At 38.8% G+C, this 18,743-nt stretch overlaps 1 protein-coding gene across 4 annotated transcripts in view; it reads left to right on the forward strand.

Moving 5' to 3' along the window:
- snx30 (sorting nexin family member 30) overlaps positions 1–18,743 on the forward strand; it is a 133,477-nt gene that overhangs the window by 82,531 nt on the left and 32,203 nt on the right. For all 4 annotated transcript variants that reach the window (XM_059974848.1, XM_059974849.1, XM_059974850.1 and 1 more), the window contains exons 4-7: positions 3,966–4,124; positions 5,373–5,568; positions 10,190–10,389; positions 12,360–12,446. In XM_059974848.1, the coding sequence (XP_059830831.1) occupies positions 3,966–4,124; positions 5,373–5,568; positions 10,190–10,389; positions 12,360–12,446 (642 nt within the window). The remainder of the gene's footprint in view (positions 1–3,965; positions 4,125–5,372; positions 5,569–10,189; positions 10,390–12,359; positions 12,447–18,743) is intronic.

An 18,743-nucleotide genomic window follows, 5' to 3' on the forward strand; every position in this document is an offset into this window, starting at 1 on the left:
TTCATCTGTTAGCTATTTTTCTTTCTTTCTTTTTTGGGAATCACTTCATTAGGCATATTCACTGCTGCTTTTTTAAACTTCAGCAAACTTGGTGTTTTCTTCACTGCTGAAGTGTATTTCATCTTTGTGTCTGGATATTTCAAGCAAGCCAGGTCTAATTTGGATGAAACATAGTTTATAGGTTCAGAAATTATACTAAGCACTTAGTTTTCCTTAACAGTCAAAGCTTAACCCTCAACATGCACATCACTGGAACATGATCACTCTCTCAGTCCACTCCTGGATATGTCTTGGGCTGTTGCACGGCATACCTAAAGGCTTGCTGATTGTGATGTAGTCTATTGATTGTGATACCCATCTTCAGAGCTTCTCCAAGTCAACAGTTTTGTTTGTCATTACCTGATCATTTGCACGACACCAGTCTATGAATCTGTTATCTCTGTTCCTGGTTCCTAATCCAAATATGCCGACGATATTACCATCGTGTTGTTGTCCAACTTTATTCATATCCCCTATTGTTATATCTTGTGATTTGCAGTGGTCTTTTGCTCCTTGCAAGATATTATTTAAAAACTTCCTGTATCATCTTCACTACTATCAGCTGTTGGAGTATATATCACTATTATTGAAATGCTCATGGGTTGTCCTCAGAGTTTCACCAGCAAGACTCTGTCCGATAATGCCCAGTATCCCATAAAGCTTTTGTTATTTTTCTCAGCATCTAGTGTTATTCCCACATCTCGTTCAGGTTTATCACCATCTGACTAGATAATCTGAATTGAAACATCTAGTCCTTCCCACCTTGTCTCTCACAGTCCCATGATGTTGAGTCTCAAATATTCCATTTCTTGCTTCATATTCTCTAGCTTTCCAGCTTGATAGAGTTCTTGCATTCCTAGTTGCTGTTTTGATGGTATCCTTGTTACGGACCATTGCCTGATGACAGTCGAGTCTCATCTGTTGTGTATCATTGACTCTACTGAGCGAGGGATTGTTGCCTGTGGGGAAGACCCCCTTCACGCTTTTCCTCTTAGTCCATCATTGTTGTTGGTAAATTCTTCTACCGAGGTGCTTTGCCATTGCCACCTTCTGGGCAGTGACTATGCAAGATGTGTTATTCCAGATATTATCTTCAGAGATAGTTTGCCTGGTGTCGGTGGTTGCATAACCGGGACTTGTGATGTGCACCCTGCTCCTCCAACCATCCTTCACCTGCTCCTGTGGCTTCATGTAACCCTGATCAAGGAGGGTGCTAAGCAGGTACTACACCTTGCCTGAGGGTGACCTGCAGTCTACCAGAGGGAAGGAACACCTTACACCTCCTTTGGTAGTGATGTATCCAAAAAACAGTGACAATGATAAAACTTTGAAACAAAGAGATCAAGTGAAAATATAGGGAAGTGGATGAATAGAGAATGCAGAGGTAGAGAAACTGAAAAATTCTGACATGCACAAGGTGAGGACACTCATGGGTGCTAATTCTTGTATATCTAGTAGGTGTTTGAGGCATCGATACTCATGAAAGAAGCAGATATACTGGTTAGATAGTCTGATACATTGTCGACTTGTTTGAAGAAACGATAGGAGAGAAGTCAATAATTATTAAGTACATGGACGGCCCATCTATTATGAAATTAGATGTTAAAGCAGCAGCGGGGGAAATTGAAAAGAATAAAGCATTGGGACCAGATGGCATTGCTATAGAAATGATTCAAGCTCTGGAAGATTTTGGGATTGAAAGGTTGTCAGATTTACTGAATGAAATAATGGGGAGATGGGTGAGGAAATGAGCAAATCAGTGTTTATTGTACTGCTTAAAAAGAGCACACCTCAAGCAATTGAATGTGAGTTACACTGCACAATTAGTTTGAATCATGTTGTGAACATCCTGCCAAGGATGAAGTTTGCATTTCAAGTTCCACTACCTTCAATGAAGCAGAACTGTTTGTGTGATCTTCATTTTCTTTCTCTCATCATGATGAAGCAAACTTCATCCTTGGAATGATTTGAGGTCCAGAAAGATCTATACCCATGTTTCATCAATTATACAAAAGCTTTTGATGAGGTGAGACAGAAGAGCTGATAAAAATCCTTCAGCACTTGGACATTACTGGGAAAGATATCTGAAACTTGTGAACAAAGGGCAGGAATGAGAGTTGAAAATGAAACTAGTGATTTTTTTTGTCGAGATTAAGAGGGGTTTGACAGGGTTGTGTTCTCTCACTTGGCTTGTTCAGCCTTTATAATGAGAAAAGAAGTTAGCAGTATTCTAGGATACAATTTGAACTATCTATGATATGCAGATGACACAGTGCCGATAGCTATTTCTGAAGAGAATCTCCAAGAAATATCAAAGTTGTTGAAGGAAGTGTTAAGAGGGAATTGATCATTAACTGCAAGAAAACTGAATGTATGGTTTCATAAAGAATGAAATACAGAAATGTGAACTGAAAATGTGCAATGAAGCAAGGAAATTCAATTACTTAGGGAGCGGGATAACAGCTAGCGGTAGGACTGATGCTGAAGTTAGAAGGAGGATGCAAGTTTGAACATTTGAGCAAGGTACTAAAAAATAACAATTTCTGTGGGTATGAAACTGTGTTGAGGAGCTGTGTTCATTCTACACTAACATAGAAGCAAATGTAGGACAATATCAAAGCAAAATGAGGGAAGACTAAGCTGCAGAAAAGAATGAGAAGAAAGATGAAAATATTGTGGAAGGACAAAGTAACAAATGAAGTATTGCGAGAACCCAGAATAAGAGAGCTGATGTTATCAATCAGGAATGGCAACTGGAATTTCTGGGACTTGTACTGAGGAAGGGGAAGCTCAAACATCTTTTAGTGCCAAGAAAAACTGACGGAGGAGAAAGTCGTGGTTGATAGTGCATGATATCCATGTTACCTTAAAGGATGGACAGGCAAAAGGTGTGAAGAGCTTATTAGTACTTATCAGATTAAAGACAAATAGAGGACCATATTGCCCAATTCATATGTCACAGCATGTGATGATTTTGATGTACTAAGCTTCAATGCATCCTTCATTTGGTAACATTCCCTTCTGGATATCTTGCTATGATGGAAGAGTAAGTTTTAAGCTGATCAAAAAAACTTTCATATTTTGATCTTGCAACAGCATTAGATATCCATCTCAGTGAATGTCTCTAGGAATAATGTATAGATCTAGTGCACAGCATTGGAAATTGCATCCCATAATTACAGTACTGCCACACACTAAGAATGTCTAATTTTAGGTGCTCTGATCAAAATAGTGCACTTTTAATTTGTTGAAATAACTGCAAATTTTAGTACTGCCTTTCTTGGCTTTGGTTATAAGGTAGTCTGCTCATTTGGTACTTTAAAATATGTTGCCTCATTTGGTGGTGTAGTTTCTACCCACATTTCCATTGCAACGTATTATTAACATGTACAGTGTTTTTTAATATATGCCAAAGTTATAATCTGATTTGCTGATTGTCCACTCCCATTCTGGTTGGTTTGTAGTGTTTATTGTCACATCATTTGTTTGGGGGGGGGCGGGGGTGAGGTGAAAATGGATTGCTTCAAAGTTGAAAACTGAGGAAACCTAATAGTTAAACTGTTTAATTTGCATTGAATTGCATATGATTTTACACCACCAGAACTGGACAATCTGCTTAATTGTTTTATAGAAGTGTTGTCTTGCCTTTAGTTCCTTTGTACAGCTCATCTGCTTTGTTCTGTAATGAGTTTCTTGTGGTAACTCTTTGGTTTGAAGTTTCTTCCAGATTCCTTCCCTGATTGGTGATTTTAATTTATTGGTCCTAGTTTTGAAACATCCCTAATATCTTTTTTAAAAAGTCTTGTGGTTTCTCCTGAATGTTGTACACAGGTGAATGTGTCATCCAATTTTAAATGTATTTTAAGTGCAGAGAGATTCATAAATCACTAATTTCATGCAGTAAATTTAAATTTCTTTTCTTGCAGCCTTTGCCAGAGAAGTTTGTAGTGAAAGGGGTTGTGGATCGCTTTTCAGAAGACTTTGTGGAGACTAGAAGGAAGGCACTGGACAAGTTTCTGAAAAGAATCTCTGATCATCCTGTTCTTTCCTTCAATGATCACTTTAATTTATTTCTTACGGCAAAGGTACCTGGTTTAGATCTTACCTTAGCAGAGTGCTTTACAGTACCAGTGACGCAGTTACATTTCCTGCCACTGCCTGTAAGGAGTTTGTACATTCTCCCCGTGACTGTGTGTGTTTCCTCCGAGTGTTCTGGTTTTCTGCCACATTTCAAAGATGTACTGGTTGTTAGGTTAAATTGCCCTGTGATTAGGCTAGGAGTAAATTGGGGAATCAGTGGGCTCCTACTAAAAGGGCTACCTTCATGCTGCATGTCAATAAAAAAGAAAAAAAAATCAAATCCAGGTTATGGAAACGGGTAAGCAACTGATCAGATACTTTTTTCAAAAGCCAGTCCAGAATTGATTCAGTTTCATCATTCAGTGTTGCCAGATCAGACTGTGTTATTCAGCCAGTATTCACTTTACCACTAGCCCCCTCCATGCCATGCAAAGTAATTAGTTCAAAAAGGATTAAGGATGCCAATTTAATGTCAGATGTCAACTGCAGAGAAAGAAAACAAAAATAAACACTTAACATACAAGCTATTCCCAAAGTTGGACTCAGGCATGAGAATTTTGTCATCAAGTACAACATTATAGGTTGTCGAACACAGATCATGTTTTGTTCATCTACCCAACACACCCTTTGACCTTTGTTATCAACAGATCAATGAACAAAATTTCCAATATTCTAATTTTAAAATCAGAACTCTTAAGGTATTACTTGTAACAAGAAATTGCCTTTTTTTGGTCTGGCATTGAAGACCATTCTGCTGTTACCACAAATCAGGTTTCCTTTCATGAAACTGGAATCTGGGGCCCTTCCCTTTGGTAGGGATTTTTTCTGCTTCAGAGGCCTTGCCTTATTGTTTTCTAATTGATGTGGCCTTTTCAACTTGGTCTTTCTGGGCTAGTGTTGAGATTGGACTGGATGGTGGTGTAGGGTGGAATCAAGGAAATTCATGATAAGGCAAGATCGCTTCAAGGTGCTCCTTACAGCAGCAGGGTCTAACTGCCTTCTTGATAAGCGTTCCTCTAAATAGGCTCAACACCTAATGGCCCACCCAATGAAAGTGGTCATGGCAGCACAGAAGGCATTCATGCCTTTTAAAATCTGTTTTTCAAAATTAGTCACATACACTTCCAACACAATTTTGGGCATATGGTCCTTCCTCTTGTTCCTGAGAACTGTTCTTTCTTCTTGATCTTGAAATTTTTTATTGTTTAACAAATTATTTTCAACTGACTTTTGTGGCTTTTTTTTTAATATAGGATTTGAATCCTTATAAAAAGCAAGGCCTGGCTTTTATTGCAAAGATGGGAGAGTCTGTAAAATATGTTACTGGAGGTTACAAACTAAGAAGCCGCCCTGTAGAGTTTGCTGCTGTGGGAGATTATTTGGATATGTTTTCTCAGAAGCTGGGGACAATTGATCGAATTGCACAAAGGATAGTTAAGGAACAAACGGGTAAGATATTGTATGTTGATTTTTGAAACTTTGCTTACATGTGCACAGTTCCATTTAGGTTAACTTTGTGCTTGTTTTAAAGTAACTTTAGTAATGGTGCTTCCAAAATAAATAGTACTTCAGCCCATCATGTTTATTCTGTCCATTGTCCCCAAATGTAATCCCATTTAGCACATTAGCTCTGTAGACTTCTATACCTTAAAGGTTGAAGTACTTGACTAGCTGCTGCATAAATGTAATGTGTAACTACCTCTGCCACCCTTTACAGGTAACGTGTTCTGACTTCAATTACCCAATGCCTGGGGAGGGAAAGGAATGGGAGAAATCCTTTCTAAACCAATTTTCCTCTACCATACCCCTAAGCCCTCGTCTTCAACACCTTGTGTTGTAGGAACAAATGTCGTGGGAACATTTCAGTGAAAGGGCAAGTGAAGCTGTCTGCTTTAGTTCAGGAGCTTAATGTTTGAGGGGTAATAACTTCTCTTGAATCTGGTCGTGGGAGTCCTGAGGCTCCTGTACCACCTTCCTGATGACAGCAGCAAGAAGAGAGCATTACCTGGGTAATTTTTTTTTTGGGGGGTGGTTATCCTTGATGATGGATGGATGCTACTTTCTTGCAACAATGCTTTGTGTAGATGTGCTTAATGGTGGGGAGTGATGACTTTGCTGTATCACTTTTTTGTAGGATTTTCTATTTGAGGGCATTAGTGTTTTCATATCAGGCTGTTGTGCAGCCTGTCAATATGCTCTCCTTCACACATCTATAGAAGTTTCTCAAAGTTTTAGATTTTGTACCAAATCTTTGCAAGCTTCTAAGGAAGTAGAAAAGCTGCTGTGCTTTCTTTGTTATTGCACTTGTGTGCTGGGCCCAGGACAGGTCCTTCGAAATGATAACACTGAGGGATTTAAAACTGCTGACCCTCTCCACCTCTAATCCTCCGATGAAGACTGGCTTATGGACCCCTGGTTTCATCCTCCTGAAGTCAATCATTATTGATTTCAATAATCATTAGAAAACATTTATGATTTCCACAGGTTATGCAGGTTGAACCTGATGATGATAACATCCTATCTTTTCTGTCTTCTGGTATCACTGTAATAAACAACTGGATGAGCAATAATTTCCTAAAACGAAATGAAGATGAAGCTGAAATACATTTGGTTGGTCCCAAAGCCAAAAGAGATAATCTTCCAAATAAACCTGACTTTGTCTGCCCTTGTAAAGTCTGAAGTAACAAGCCTGAGTGTTATCTAAAACTAGGTCAAGGGTGCATGTCACTCCCATCTTAGCTCTACTCTGCATTGGCTTCTTGTATCTTTTAGAATTGATTTTTAAAGTTATTTAAAATTTTTAAAGCTGTCAATGGTCTGGACCAGAGTACGTCACAGAATCACTTTTGTTTCATAATCTTGCTCGAGCTTTCTGGTCATCTTCAGAATCAGAATCGGGTACATCTGTAGAAGTTTTTGAGTGTATTTGTTGACATGCCAAAACTCTTCAAACTCCTAATGAAGTACAGCTACTGTCTTGCCTTCTTTATAACTGCATTGATATGCTAGGACCAGGTTAGATTCTCAAATCTAGACACCCAGGAACTTGAAATTACTCACTCTGTTCATTTCTGATCCCTCTGAGGATTGGTACGTGTTCCTTCGTCTTACTCTTCCTGAAGTCCGCAATCAGCTCTTCTGACTTACTGGTGTTGAGTGCTAGGTTGTTGCTGCAGCACCATTCCGCTAGTTTGCATATCTTACTCCTGTACGGCCTCTTGTCACCACCTGAGATTCTACCAACAATAGTTGTATCATCAGCAAATTTATAGATGGTATTTGAGCTGTGCCTAGCCACACAGTCATGTGTACATAGAGAGTGGAATAGTGAGCTAAGCACATACCCCTGAAGTACTCCAGTATTGTTCGTCAGCGAGGAGGAGATAATATCACCAATCTGCATAGATTGTGATCTTCTGGTTAGAAAGTATAGGATCCAATTGCAGAGGGAGGTACAGAGCCCCAGGTTCTGCAGCTTCTCAGTCAGGATTCTGGGAATGATGGTATTAAATGCTGATCTATAGTCAATGAACAGCATCCTGACAGAGGTGTTTGTGTTGTCCAGGTAGTCTAATGCAATGTGGAAAGCTATTGAGATTGCATCTGCCGTTGACATATTGCAGTGAGAGGCAAATTGCAATGGGTTCAGGTCCTTGCTGAGGCAGGAATTCAGTCTAGTCATGACCAACCTCAAAGCATTTCATCACTGTAGATGTGAGTGCTACCAGGCAATAGTCATTAAAGCAGCTCACCTTATTCTTCTTAGGCACTGGTATAATAGTTGCCTTTTTAAAGTGGGAACTTCTGCCCACAGCAGAGAGAGGTTGTAAATGTCCTTGAATACTCCCACCAATTGGTTGGCACAGGTTTTCAGAGCCTTACCAGGTACTCCCTCAGGGCCTTCCGCCTTGCAAAGGTTCACTCTTCTTAAAGACAGCTGAACATCGGCTTGTGAGACGGAGATCACAGGGTCATCAGGTGCAGCAGGGATCTTCACAGATGTAGTTGGGTTCTCCCTTTCAAATGAGGGCATAGAAGGTATTGAATTCATCTGGTAGTGAAGCATCGCTGCCAGTCTCTTAAATTTAAATAATTTCCCTCAAGGGATAATTAGCAGGTCAGCTTTTTTGAACTGTTCCTAATCTCTGAAACACAAATCTATAAAGGATGTAGTCTCAGTTGACACTTTTAAGTACCATCTCAAAATCTATATAGCATTTTAACTAACATCTTTGTTTTTTATTTTTATACTTGCATTTTATTCCATTGTAAAGCAGTTTAAACTACATCATTTGTATGAAAAATGTGCTATAAATATGTTGTTATTAAACCTTGCTGGAACCAAGTGAGCAACTTGGTTTATAAAGTGAAGTGGTAACAAAACGCACAAGGGGTTTGAGAGGGATAATAAATTGGCCACGATAGAATGGCAGAGCAGACACTGGGCCAAATGGCCTAATTCTGCTAGTGTATCTCATGGTCTTGTGTTTTGTCAAATTATCGGGGAAAAAATTGAGAGGATGGTTGAGAGATGAGATGCTATACAAGAAGTATGTTTTTCAGCTACTACTACGGACTTGAATGCAGATGGAACCTGAATCCAAATGTTGGCTGAAAAGGAGAGTTTAGACATTTGCCAAAGGAATGCCTGATTCTAATTTTCCCTCTAGTTTTTTTTAGTGGGGGAGGGTGCTATGATAGTGGAAGCAGCTCAGTGCAAGCTATGTAGATTTTTGCAAGTAATATTGATGGATAATATTACTTGGGCGTAAACCTATTTCAATCCTCATTCTCTGAAGCACTGATGCACGTGTCACGTATTGTGAGCAGCTACTCAAAGATGGAAGCTGTGGTTCAGCTAATGCTCAGTGTCACAGCCAGAAAGTTGCAAGCGTCTAATCAGTATTTGCTAATATTCCTCAAACATGGATTGACCTTCATTTGAACAACACAGAGACCAATACGATAGAGATTGAATTTGAAGAAGCAAAAGTATTCAAAGCTATAGTGATGAACAAAGTTTCAGGTTACTATCAATGGGTTAATTTGTTTCCAGTAGGATAGTCAGCTGGCTGGAAGTACAACAAATCCAGTTTCTCTTTACAAGTGAGTGGGTAGAGTTGGAAAGTCAAATATTCTACTCTAATTGGCAAAAGAACCATTATTGGAATTAGTGGGAGGCTTCACTTACCTGTCATGGAGGGACCATTTTGGAATGAGGAAGGCACGAGGGATTGTAAAGCAATTGCAAAGTTGAGCGCAGCAATATAAAGTGAAAGGTGAGATGTGTATAGACAGAGCACTTGGGTGGAATCCGTCACAGTGATTCAAGCTTGACTGAAAGAAAAGCATCTGCCCTAGTCAATGTTCTGGCATGGGAGACTAGGAGAAACAACTTTAAGTTATGTACAAAGTAGTTTGGGGAATTCAAAGGCTACTAATTTTATTTGAGAACTCCACAGATGCAGAAAAATTAGCTGAGAAATTAGTCATGTAAAGATGATGGAAAATTAAAGCAAGCTTTTGGGAAAAACCTCAAATGTTACAATTTTGCCTGGAGCTGGTCAATTCTTGAGCAGAGCTACAATTTGGCCTTGTGTTTGGAGCATTGGCTGCAATCCTTCTACACTGCCAGGTTGGTCTCCTAATACTATTCAATGGGGCAATTAAATGAAAGTGTCATTGCAGACAGTCAGCTGTTTGGAAATACAGCAAATCTGTCCCACTGAGATCAGAGGGGACCTCAGCAAGACGGGGGTGAGGGAGTGCGGCAAAGAACCTGCTCAGCATATTATATGGAATAATCTCGTCTTTACTTGGTCAAGGTAAATAGTTAAAGGTACAGTTAAGTGAAAATTTGAGCCAGATTGATTGGAGAAACTTGGTCACTATTCAAGTTGGAAGTTCATTGTCTGAGGGTGTGTCCGGGAAATGGTTTGCTACACCGTAAGTCACATGGTAGTTATTGGGAGGTGCGTGTAAATTGTCTTCTACTTGAGTATCTAGTGTTTTCATTATGCTTGTAATTAATAAAGCAATTTTTAAAATTTCAAACTTCTCTGTTATTTAGAATATTTGGTGGAGCTTCGAGAATACGGGCCTATTTATTTTTCCTGGTCTGAGGTGGAAGAACAACTGAACAAGCCCCTCAGTGGGGCATCAAATTGCATTGGCAGCTGCTGTGTAGCCCTGGAAGAACTGTCAGAAGGCATGTCTGAAGACTTCCTTCCTGTACTTCGCGAATATATCCTCTACGTAGAATCAATGAAAGTAAGAGATCCTTTTTACTCCACTAGCACTATTTTTGAGCTTTACATTGTGCATCTACTGTTTGATGGTTGAATTACACTATTTCTCAAATGGGGTAGATATAATATTTGGAAATTCCATTGCTACAACCTTAGTCAAGCCTAAATCTTCAGGAGTGATTCTGTCGATATTCTTTTCAATTTCTTTTTAATATTTAAGAGTATCCATTCATATTAAATGTTGGCCTTTTTTAAAATTACTATCATCTGCTTGAAAACTCAACAACTGACAATTGCTTTCATGCCCCATCTCCATAAACCCTATTTCCCCTCTAATATCCTGAAAATCTTTAAATAATCAAGCCTCTGCAATAGAACATAGAACAATACAGCACAGTACAGGCCCTTCGGCCCACAATGTTGTGCCGACCCTTAAACCCTGCCTCCCATATAACCCTCCACCTTAAATTCCTCCATATACCTGTGTAGTAGTCTCTTAAATGTCAGTAGTAATCTTCAAGATTTTCAAATATTTTGCATTGACTTTTTATTATTCTTAGCAAGCAATGCTCTGCCTTGAATATGCTTACTTCTTCCATCTTAAACCTTTGAGGATGTTGAAATTTTCCATTTAATAAATGAGCTTGGATCAAAGTAAAATTTATTATCAGAGTACATATACAACTGTGAGATTCATTTTCTTGTGGGCTTACTCAACAAATCTATAGAATCGTAACTATAACAGAATCAGTGAAAGACTGCACAATTAGGGTGTTCAACCAGAGTGCAGAAGACAACAAACTGCAAATGGAAATGTAAATAAATAGCAATAAGTAACAAGAATATGAAATAAAGTCATTGAAAGTGAGTCCATTGGTTGTGGGAACATTTCAGTGATGGGGCAAGTGATGTTGAGTGAAATTATCCCCTTTGTTCAAGAGCCTGATGGTTGAGAGGTCTTGACTGTTCTTGAACCTGGTGGTTCAAATGACTGATACTTGTTTCTGTGGATATAGCTTGTCCTGCTGGGAGAATGCCTTGCTGGCATTTAACTTGTAGAGCTTTTTAACAATCATGCATATTCTGTGAAGTTATCTAATTTTTTTTCTAGAGATTAGATGCTTAACCTACTTGATCTCTTATTTTTGACAAATCTACCATCCAAGGAACCCTTCTAATCTTCGCAGCATGGCTATAATCATGAGAAGAGTAAGAATCCATTAATAGAGCACCCTTGGTAATTGAAACTGGAATATCAGATTTTCTAGATTATTGGATGTTATTAACCCAATGCATATTTTTTTCCCAGATGATACCCATTAGCAAAATATTTTCCAGAAAATCCTGGGTTTAAAATGGGTGTGGGAACTGGGCTCTGGTGATCTTAAAGGGTGCTTGGAAAATAAGCCAGTGAGTTTGAAAGGAATGGGAGGAGACAGCTTTGTGTAAGATGCTGAATGAATTGGATACCAAATTATTTCACTGTAAATCCTTCATTTAAGTGAGAAGTCATAAAACTGTACAGAAAGTTTGGGGCTAAGCAATAAACAAGTCTAATGTGCTTGTAGCAAAGGAATGGAAGGTGCTTAGAATTTGCAGTGGGGGCCAGTGGGACGAATGTGCAGTATATATGATGTGACATGTATTTCGAGAAATGTTTTCTCATATGGTTATTCTTTTGAATCCACATTTTAAGTGGTTGTCGGCTGCTGTGGTTTACTCTTGAGGTATATTTGGAAATTGAAGTGCTTTATATGACGTGTTTTGCATGTTGCTCTTCCTGAGATTTAATACTTAAGTGCAGATTCTGATTCAGCATCTATGCTGGCTGACTTATTTACATTTGTCTAGTGAGTGCTTCATTTGCATGTGCCAGGATTGTTTTAGAAGTGAAAATGAACTGTACTTAACTGGTTACTGTCTGGTAACACAACTTTTGAAGATTAGCACAGCTGTCAGATGACATTCTGTTCAAGTTTGTTTTTTTTTCAGAATGTGCTGAGAAAAAGGGATCAAGTGCAAGCAGAGTATGAAGCTAAACTGGAAACTGCTGTTTACAAGAAAGAAGAAAAACAAGCAGTGAGTACTATTTCACTATTAAGTTAAATTGTCAGGACAAAGGGTCTCAGTACAGTGAGACAGACAAATGGAGAGCTGTTTGAAGACTCTTCATTTCTCTAGTCTGGGTTAGGATTTGTTCAAGCTGTTCAATGCATCCTTCTCTGCCAATTAGAGGAATCCATTTCAAATGAGCCTAGGTTCATGGCCCCAAAGTGTTTAAGCACAGCAACTTTTCTGGGACTTTGTTCATTGTTCTCATGTAGTAAAAGCAAGAAAAGTTGCTAGTGAGTGGCTGTCCTTGTGATAATGATATGAGACAAGAATTGAACATTCAGCCATTTTGAGATGGTTCTGCCATTCACTAAGATTGTAGCTAATCTGTACTGTATTTACCCAGTACCGAATTGTTTTGAAAGTTTCAATGGCACCAGCCTCCATTTTGAGCACAGTATTTCACCTGAGCTTCCTGGCATTGCTGTTGCCTGCCCTGGCTGAGTGCTCAAAAGGCAAAGATACTTTGATCAAGTTAATGCAGAGCAAAATTCAATTTGATCTGTTATCCTAATTTTTGACTTTGACAACTGTGTATAAAATTAACAACTTTGTAAATGCTAGAAATTGAATTTGTTCCAAAGGCAATGCAATGTTTGTGTTGTTTTAATGTTTGTATACCCTGTTGACAGGTGGGTTATCTGAATCAGTTGGTAGTGCAGCCTTTCAATGGAAGGCAAAATTTGAACTAATGCATCAGATTTTTCTTTGTATTTTATTGTCTAGAAAGGAAAACACTGGCTGTTTAGCCAGGTACCTTCATTTCTGCCATTCTTGAGTTTTAAAAAACCTGGACTTGTATTTGGCTCTTTTGAAAAGGCTAAGATTGGAAGATTAAGACTGCTGTTAGGACAAAATTTTCCTCAATTTTAAAGAAGAAACTTTAGCTCTGAACAGTCTTCAGCTCTACACCTTTTTATTATTCTTGGCAAGCAATGCTCTGCCTTGAATATGCTTATTTCTTCCATCTTAAACCTTGGAGGATGTTGAAATTTTCCATTTAATAAATGAGCTTGGATCAAAGTAAAATTTATTATCAAAGTACATATATGTCACCATATACAACCCTGAGATTCATTTTCTTGTGGGCTTACTCAACAAATCTGTAGAATCGTAACTATAACAGAATCAATGAAAGACTGCACAATTAGGGTGTTCAACCAGAGTGCAGAAGACAACAAACTGCAAATGGAAATGTAAATAAATAGCAATAAGTAACAAGAATATGAAATAAAGTCATTGAAAGTGAGTCCATTGGTTGTGGGAACATTTCAGTGATGGGCAAGTGATGTCGAGTGAAATTATCCCCTTTGTTCGAGAGCCTGATGGTTGAGAGGTCTTAACTGTTCTTGAACCTGGTGATGTAAGTCCTGAGGCTCTTGCCCTGCCTTTCTGATGGCTGCAGTGAGAAGAGAGCATGGCATGGATGGTGGGGATCCCTGTTGATGGATATTGCTTTCCTATGAAGTTTCATGTCGGGAGTTTGGGAGGGCTTTACTTGTGATGACCTGGACCCAAAACCCCAAATCCACTACTTTTCATAGGATTTTCTGTTCAAGGGCATTGGTGTTTCTATACCAGGCTGTGATGCAGCCAATCAATGTACTCTCCAAGACACATCTATAGAAGTTTGTCAGTTTTATTTGCATGTGCCAAGATCGTTTTAGAAGTGAAAATGAATTGTACTAACTGGTTACTGTCTGGTAACAAAAATTTTGAAGATTGGCACAGTTGTCAGTTAAATTACAGAAAACATTGTATTCAAGTCTATTATTAATAAGGTCCTCTAAGATGGTATCATTTTGGGTCAGCTGACTCTCACTACCTCTGATCCTCTGGTGAGGACTAATTCGTGGACCTCTGGTTTCCATCTCCTGAAGTCTATGATCGGCTCCTTGGTTTTACTGACATTGGATGAGAGGTGGATGTTATGGCATCACTCAGCCAGATTTTCAATCTCCCTCTATATGCTGACTTATCACAACCTTTGATTAGGATGACAGTGGTGTCATCAGCAGACTTGAATGTGGCATTGAAGCTGTGCTTAGCCATGCAATCATATTGTAAAGTGAGTAGAGCAGAGAGCTAAGCACACAGTCTTGTGGTGCGTCTTTGCTGATGGAGATCGTGGAAAAGATGTTGCCAGTCTAAACTGACTAGGGTCTACAAATAAGGAAATCCAAGATCCAGTTGCACAAGCAGGTATGAGGCCAAAGTCTAGGAGTTTATTAATTAGTTTTGAGGGGATGATGGTTTTGAATGCTGAGCTGTAGTCGATAAAGAGCATCCTGATGTACGTGTCTTTGGCACTTCACCCAACCCTAGAACACTTGGCAATGAGATGGCATCTACTGTAGATCTGTTTTTCTTGTAGGCAAATTGGAATGGATCCAAGTTGCCTCTTGGGCAGGAGCTGATATGATTCATCACCATCCTCTCAAAACACTTCACTGTGGATGTAAGTGCAACTGGACTATAGTCATTGGGGCAGGTCACCTCAGTCTTGGGCACCGGTATAATTGAAGCCTGCTTGAAGTAGGTGGGTGTCGCTCATTGCCAGAGTGCGAGGCTAAGGATCTGTGAACACACAAACCAGTTGAGCAGCATAGATTTTGTTGTATGTGGCCAGGTAATCCCTCTGGTCCAGGTGCTTTCCAAGGGTACACCCTCCTGAAGGCAGCCTGCACTTCTGCTTCAGAGATTGAAATCATAGAATCATCAGGAGATGTGCGAGTTCATGATGGTTGTCCGTACTCTGGTCAAAGTGAGCATTGAGTGTATCTGGAAGTGAACCCTTGCTGTCTCCTATGTTGCTTGAGTTAACTTTAAAAGATGATAGCAGTCAAACCCTGCTACAACTGTTGAGCATCCATAGTTGATTCAAGTTTGGTAAGGAATTTCCACTTTGTTGTTGAGATGCTTTCCAGAAACCATTGTAACTCTGTCTTAAGCCTTCAAACAAGCCTGGTTTAAGTCTCTATGATTTGAAATGCATTAGGATGGATTGTTGTGAGTGCATGATTATAGTCAGCTGTTGATGGTCTATACATTGTGGTCAGGATTACTGAGAACTTCCTAGGTAAATAAAACAGATGGCATTTGACAGATGTTCAAGGTTGGGGGGACACGAGTTTGACAAAACATCCACGTTGGAGCGCCAGCAAGTTTATCATAACACCCACACCTCCTCCTTTTGCCTTTTCTGAATCTGTGGTTCGGTCCATTCTGTAGACCGAGAATACTTCTGGTTTGTTCGCTGTGTCTGGTGAAACTAAAGAAAATCGCATACCAATAAAGCATGCAATTGAGCAGTTTCTCAGTTTCTTCTGATACAGCAATCTTGCCCTCGGGTCTTCAATTTTGTTCTCCATCGACAGTACATTTGCCAGCAAGATACTGGGTGGAGGGGGTGTCATCCCTCTCTTTCAGCCTGGCTTGGAGTCGTCCTCTTCTGCCTTGCTTTCAGCAACCTTAAGTTGCCGTACCTGACTGGTCTGTTGGGTACTTCAGTTTGTGAGATCTGACGACCATTGGAGTTGATTTAAAAGTCCACTTCTTAGTGGGAAGTTACGTGCTGCTGATTGCAGTGAAAGTCATTCTAAAGTGGTATATTTAAAAGAAATTTTGGAATTTCCTGCTGTCCACAAAACATAGCTGATGATTGCCAGTGCCATTTATTTCCATATAGTGTCCTAATTCACTTTACTTTTCTATTAAAGATTAATGTGTACACTTGAGCCTTTTTTTAATACATCCTTTAGGGTGTCAAGTACTTTATTGATAGCAAACTACATTTGAAGTATAGATATAGTAGGGTGGGAAGCATAACCATGTTGCCAATAGTGAATTCCCTCAGAAGATGATTTTAAGGTAAATGTGCATTACATTGATCTTGGGGGTCTGAGATCTTTGTGACAATGTAACAGTCTCAGTATTGCACTAGTTTTGACCTTGGGGTATTGCACTTGCATATCTTGTTAAGTGTTTAGACATATGACAGCCTTATCTGTTCAAGTTGGAGAGTTCCTTTATTTGACTGTGCCAGGGCTGAATTGGAAAATTGTGAATGCCATTTGGTAAACATGTATTTCCCAGAGATAAAATTCTAACTGACTAGTTGTTCAGTTAGTGTAACGCTATTACAGTGTCAGCGACCCAGGTTCAATTTTGCAGCTGTCTGTAAGGAGTTTGTATGTTCTCATGATTGTTAGGTTTCTTCTGAGTGCTCCAGTTTCTTTCAACATTCTAAGGATACAATGTTTGGGTTAGTAAGTTAGCATGTTGGTGTTGGCGCCAAAGCATGGTAACGTTATGGGCATTCCCCAGTATACTGACTCAAATGATGCATTTCACTGTGCTTTGCTTCGATGTATATGTAACAATAATGCTGATCCATTTTCATTCAAGCAGATTATTTTCTTGGGTACTGTCAACTTGAATGAAGGGTTTGAATTTGAAGGACTCCATCCTCTGCATATGGACATGTAAGACATAGTCTCTTTATGTCCGTCTTTAATCTCTCCCTTTTCCAACGTAAACTTTGAAATTTCAACTTTACTCAGTCGGATCTGTAGAGTAATAGTTATGGCTACTCTCAGAAGCGCCAAAAGAAATCCGGACCCGGGCAATGGGAAGCCCAAAAATGCTGGTGAATTCTCGGAGGAATTCCCCTGGGTAAAGAGACTGGAGTCTCAAATCAGCAGAATCGGTATTGAAATAACTCAATTAAAAGAGAAATTTGAAGGAAAAGTTGACTCTCTGAGCCTTGATCTAAAAGAAGTTATTTGAAATGCTGCTGACCTTCCTTCTCGTTTGGAAAAAGCCCAACAATGGATCGTCGATCTGGAAGCTCGATCAAGTTGGACTAATAATCAAATTGTTGGATTAAAAGAGAAATCAGAATCGGCCGGCACACTGGATTATTTCACAAAAATGTTTCGGTCTTTATTTCCGGAGGTTTGTTTACAGCCTTCAGATACCAAAATGGCTTATAGAATTTGCACTTTAAAATTCTTGGATCAAGGTAAAAACAGACACATTGTTGTGTTTTTTCTCCATATTATTAGGCTTGCGAGGGGGAAAAAAAGGCTATTTCGGTATCAAGATTCAGAGATCGGCTTTTTTGAAGATTTTCCACGCAAAATTGTTAAGCATGGTGGATTCACATCGATTATGAAATTAGCATATCAAAAAAAGCTTTTTCCACTGCTCCAGTATCCAGCTAAATTGAGGCTTTTTGTCAAAAAGTCTGGCACTCATATTTTTGATGATCCAGCCAAAGCATTGCGTTTTATTAACTCTTTACTTGATGGATCTGATGACGAGTCTGAAGACTGAAGCTTTAATGATTTATAATGATTGTCTTGCGGTGTAAAGAGTGATGAGATTGAAAGATTCGATGGTTACAGAAAGTCTTTACCTTAAAATGCATTTTTATCTCTGAAAAAGACTGGTTTGGATGGCTTTAACCTCAGAAGACATAGCAGGAGAACTGTTAATAGACTGTAGATAAGTTTGAACCATTTAGAATTTTTCCTCTGCAGCATTTAAATGAATTAATTGTTTTTTTTTTGTTTCGTATGCTTTTGTAAAGATCTTTTAAATAATTATTTGGATTTCCTTATGTTTTAAAGATAGATTGGACAATTTAAAGATGGTGATTGTTGTTCTTTTGTGCAAATATTTCAAGAATTGTTTTGGATGTGTTTTTCTTCCCTTTTCTATTATTATGAAGATTACTTTCAAATTGAAGGTCATTTTGTTTTACAAGAAAAACACTTTCCTTCCAAGTTAATTATATTGAGATATATGTCGACTGTAATGAGTTTTATGTTCGGTAGAGGGAGACAGATTACTTTTTTTCACTTTTTTACTTAGGTAGGCGGAGTTTGTATTTGCATCTATGCTTTTCTTGGGGCTTGTGTTGAATGATATCGACTCGTTTCTGGACTTTGTAGTTTGGGTGTTTTTTTTTAAATCCCCATTATGGAATCCTGGAGCATACGTCAATGATTTTTATTGTTGTTCATCTCCGCCATTTTTGACTACCTTATCCTGACATATGTCTAACTACTCTTCTTAGATACAAAGTTCCAATATGATATCTAAACAGTTAAGTATTTTAACTTGGAATGTTCGCGGTTGGAATCATCCTATTAAGCGTAAGAAAGCATTTAAAGTTATTAACCGATTCCAGCCTGATATAATCTTTGCTCAAGAGACGCATATCAGGTTATGTGATTAAAAATCGATTTTTTTTTTAAT

The sequence above is a fragment of the Hypanus sabinus genome, chromosome 7, assembly GCF_030144855.1.
Source record: "Hypanus sabinus isolate sHypSab1 chromosome 7, sHypSab1.hap1, whole genome shotgun sequence".
In the NCBI taxonomy this organism is placed as follows: Eukaryota; Metazoa; Chordata; class Chondrichthyes; order Myliobatiformes; family Dasyatidae; genus Hypanus; species Hypanus sabinus.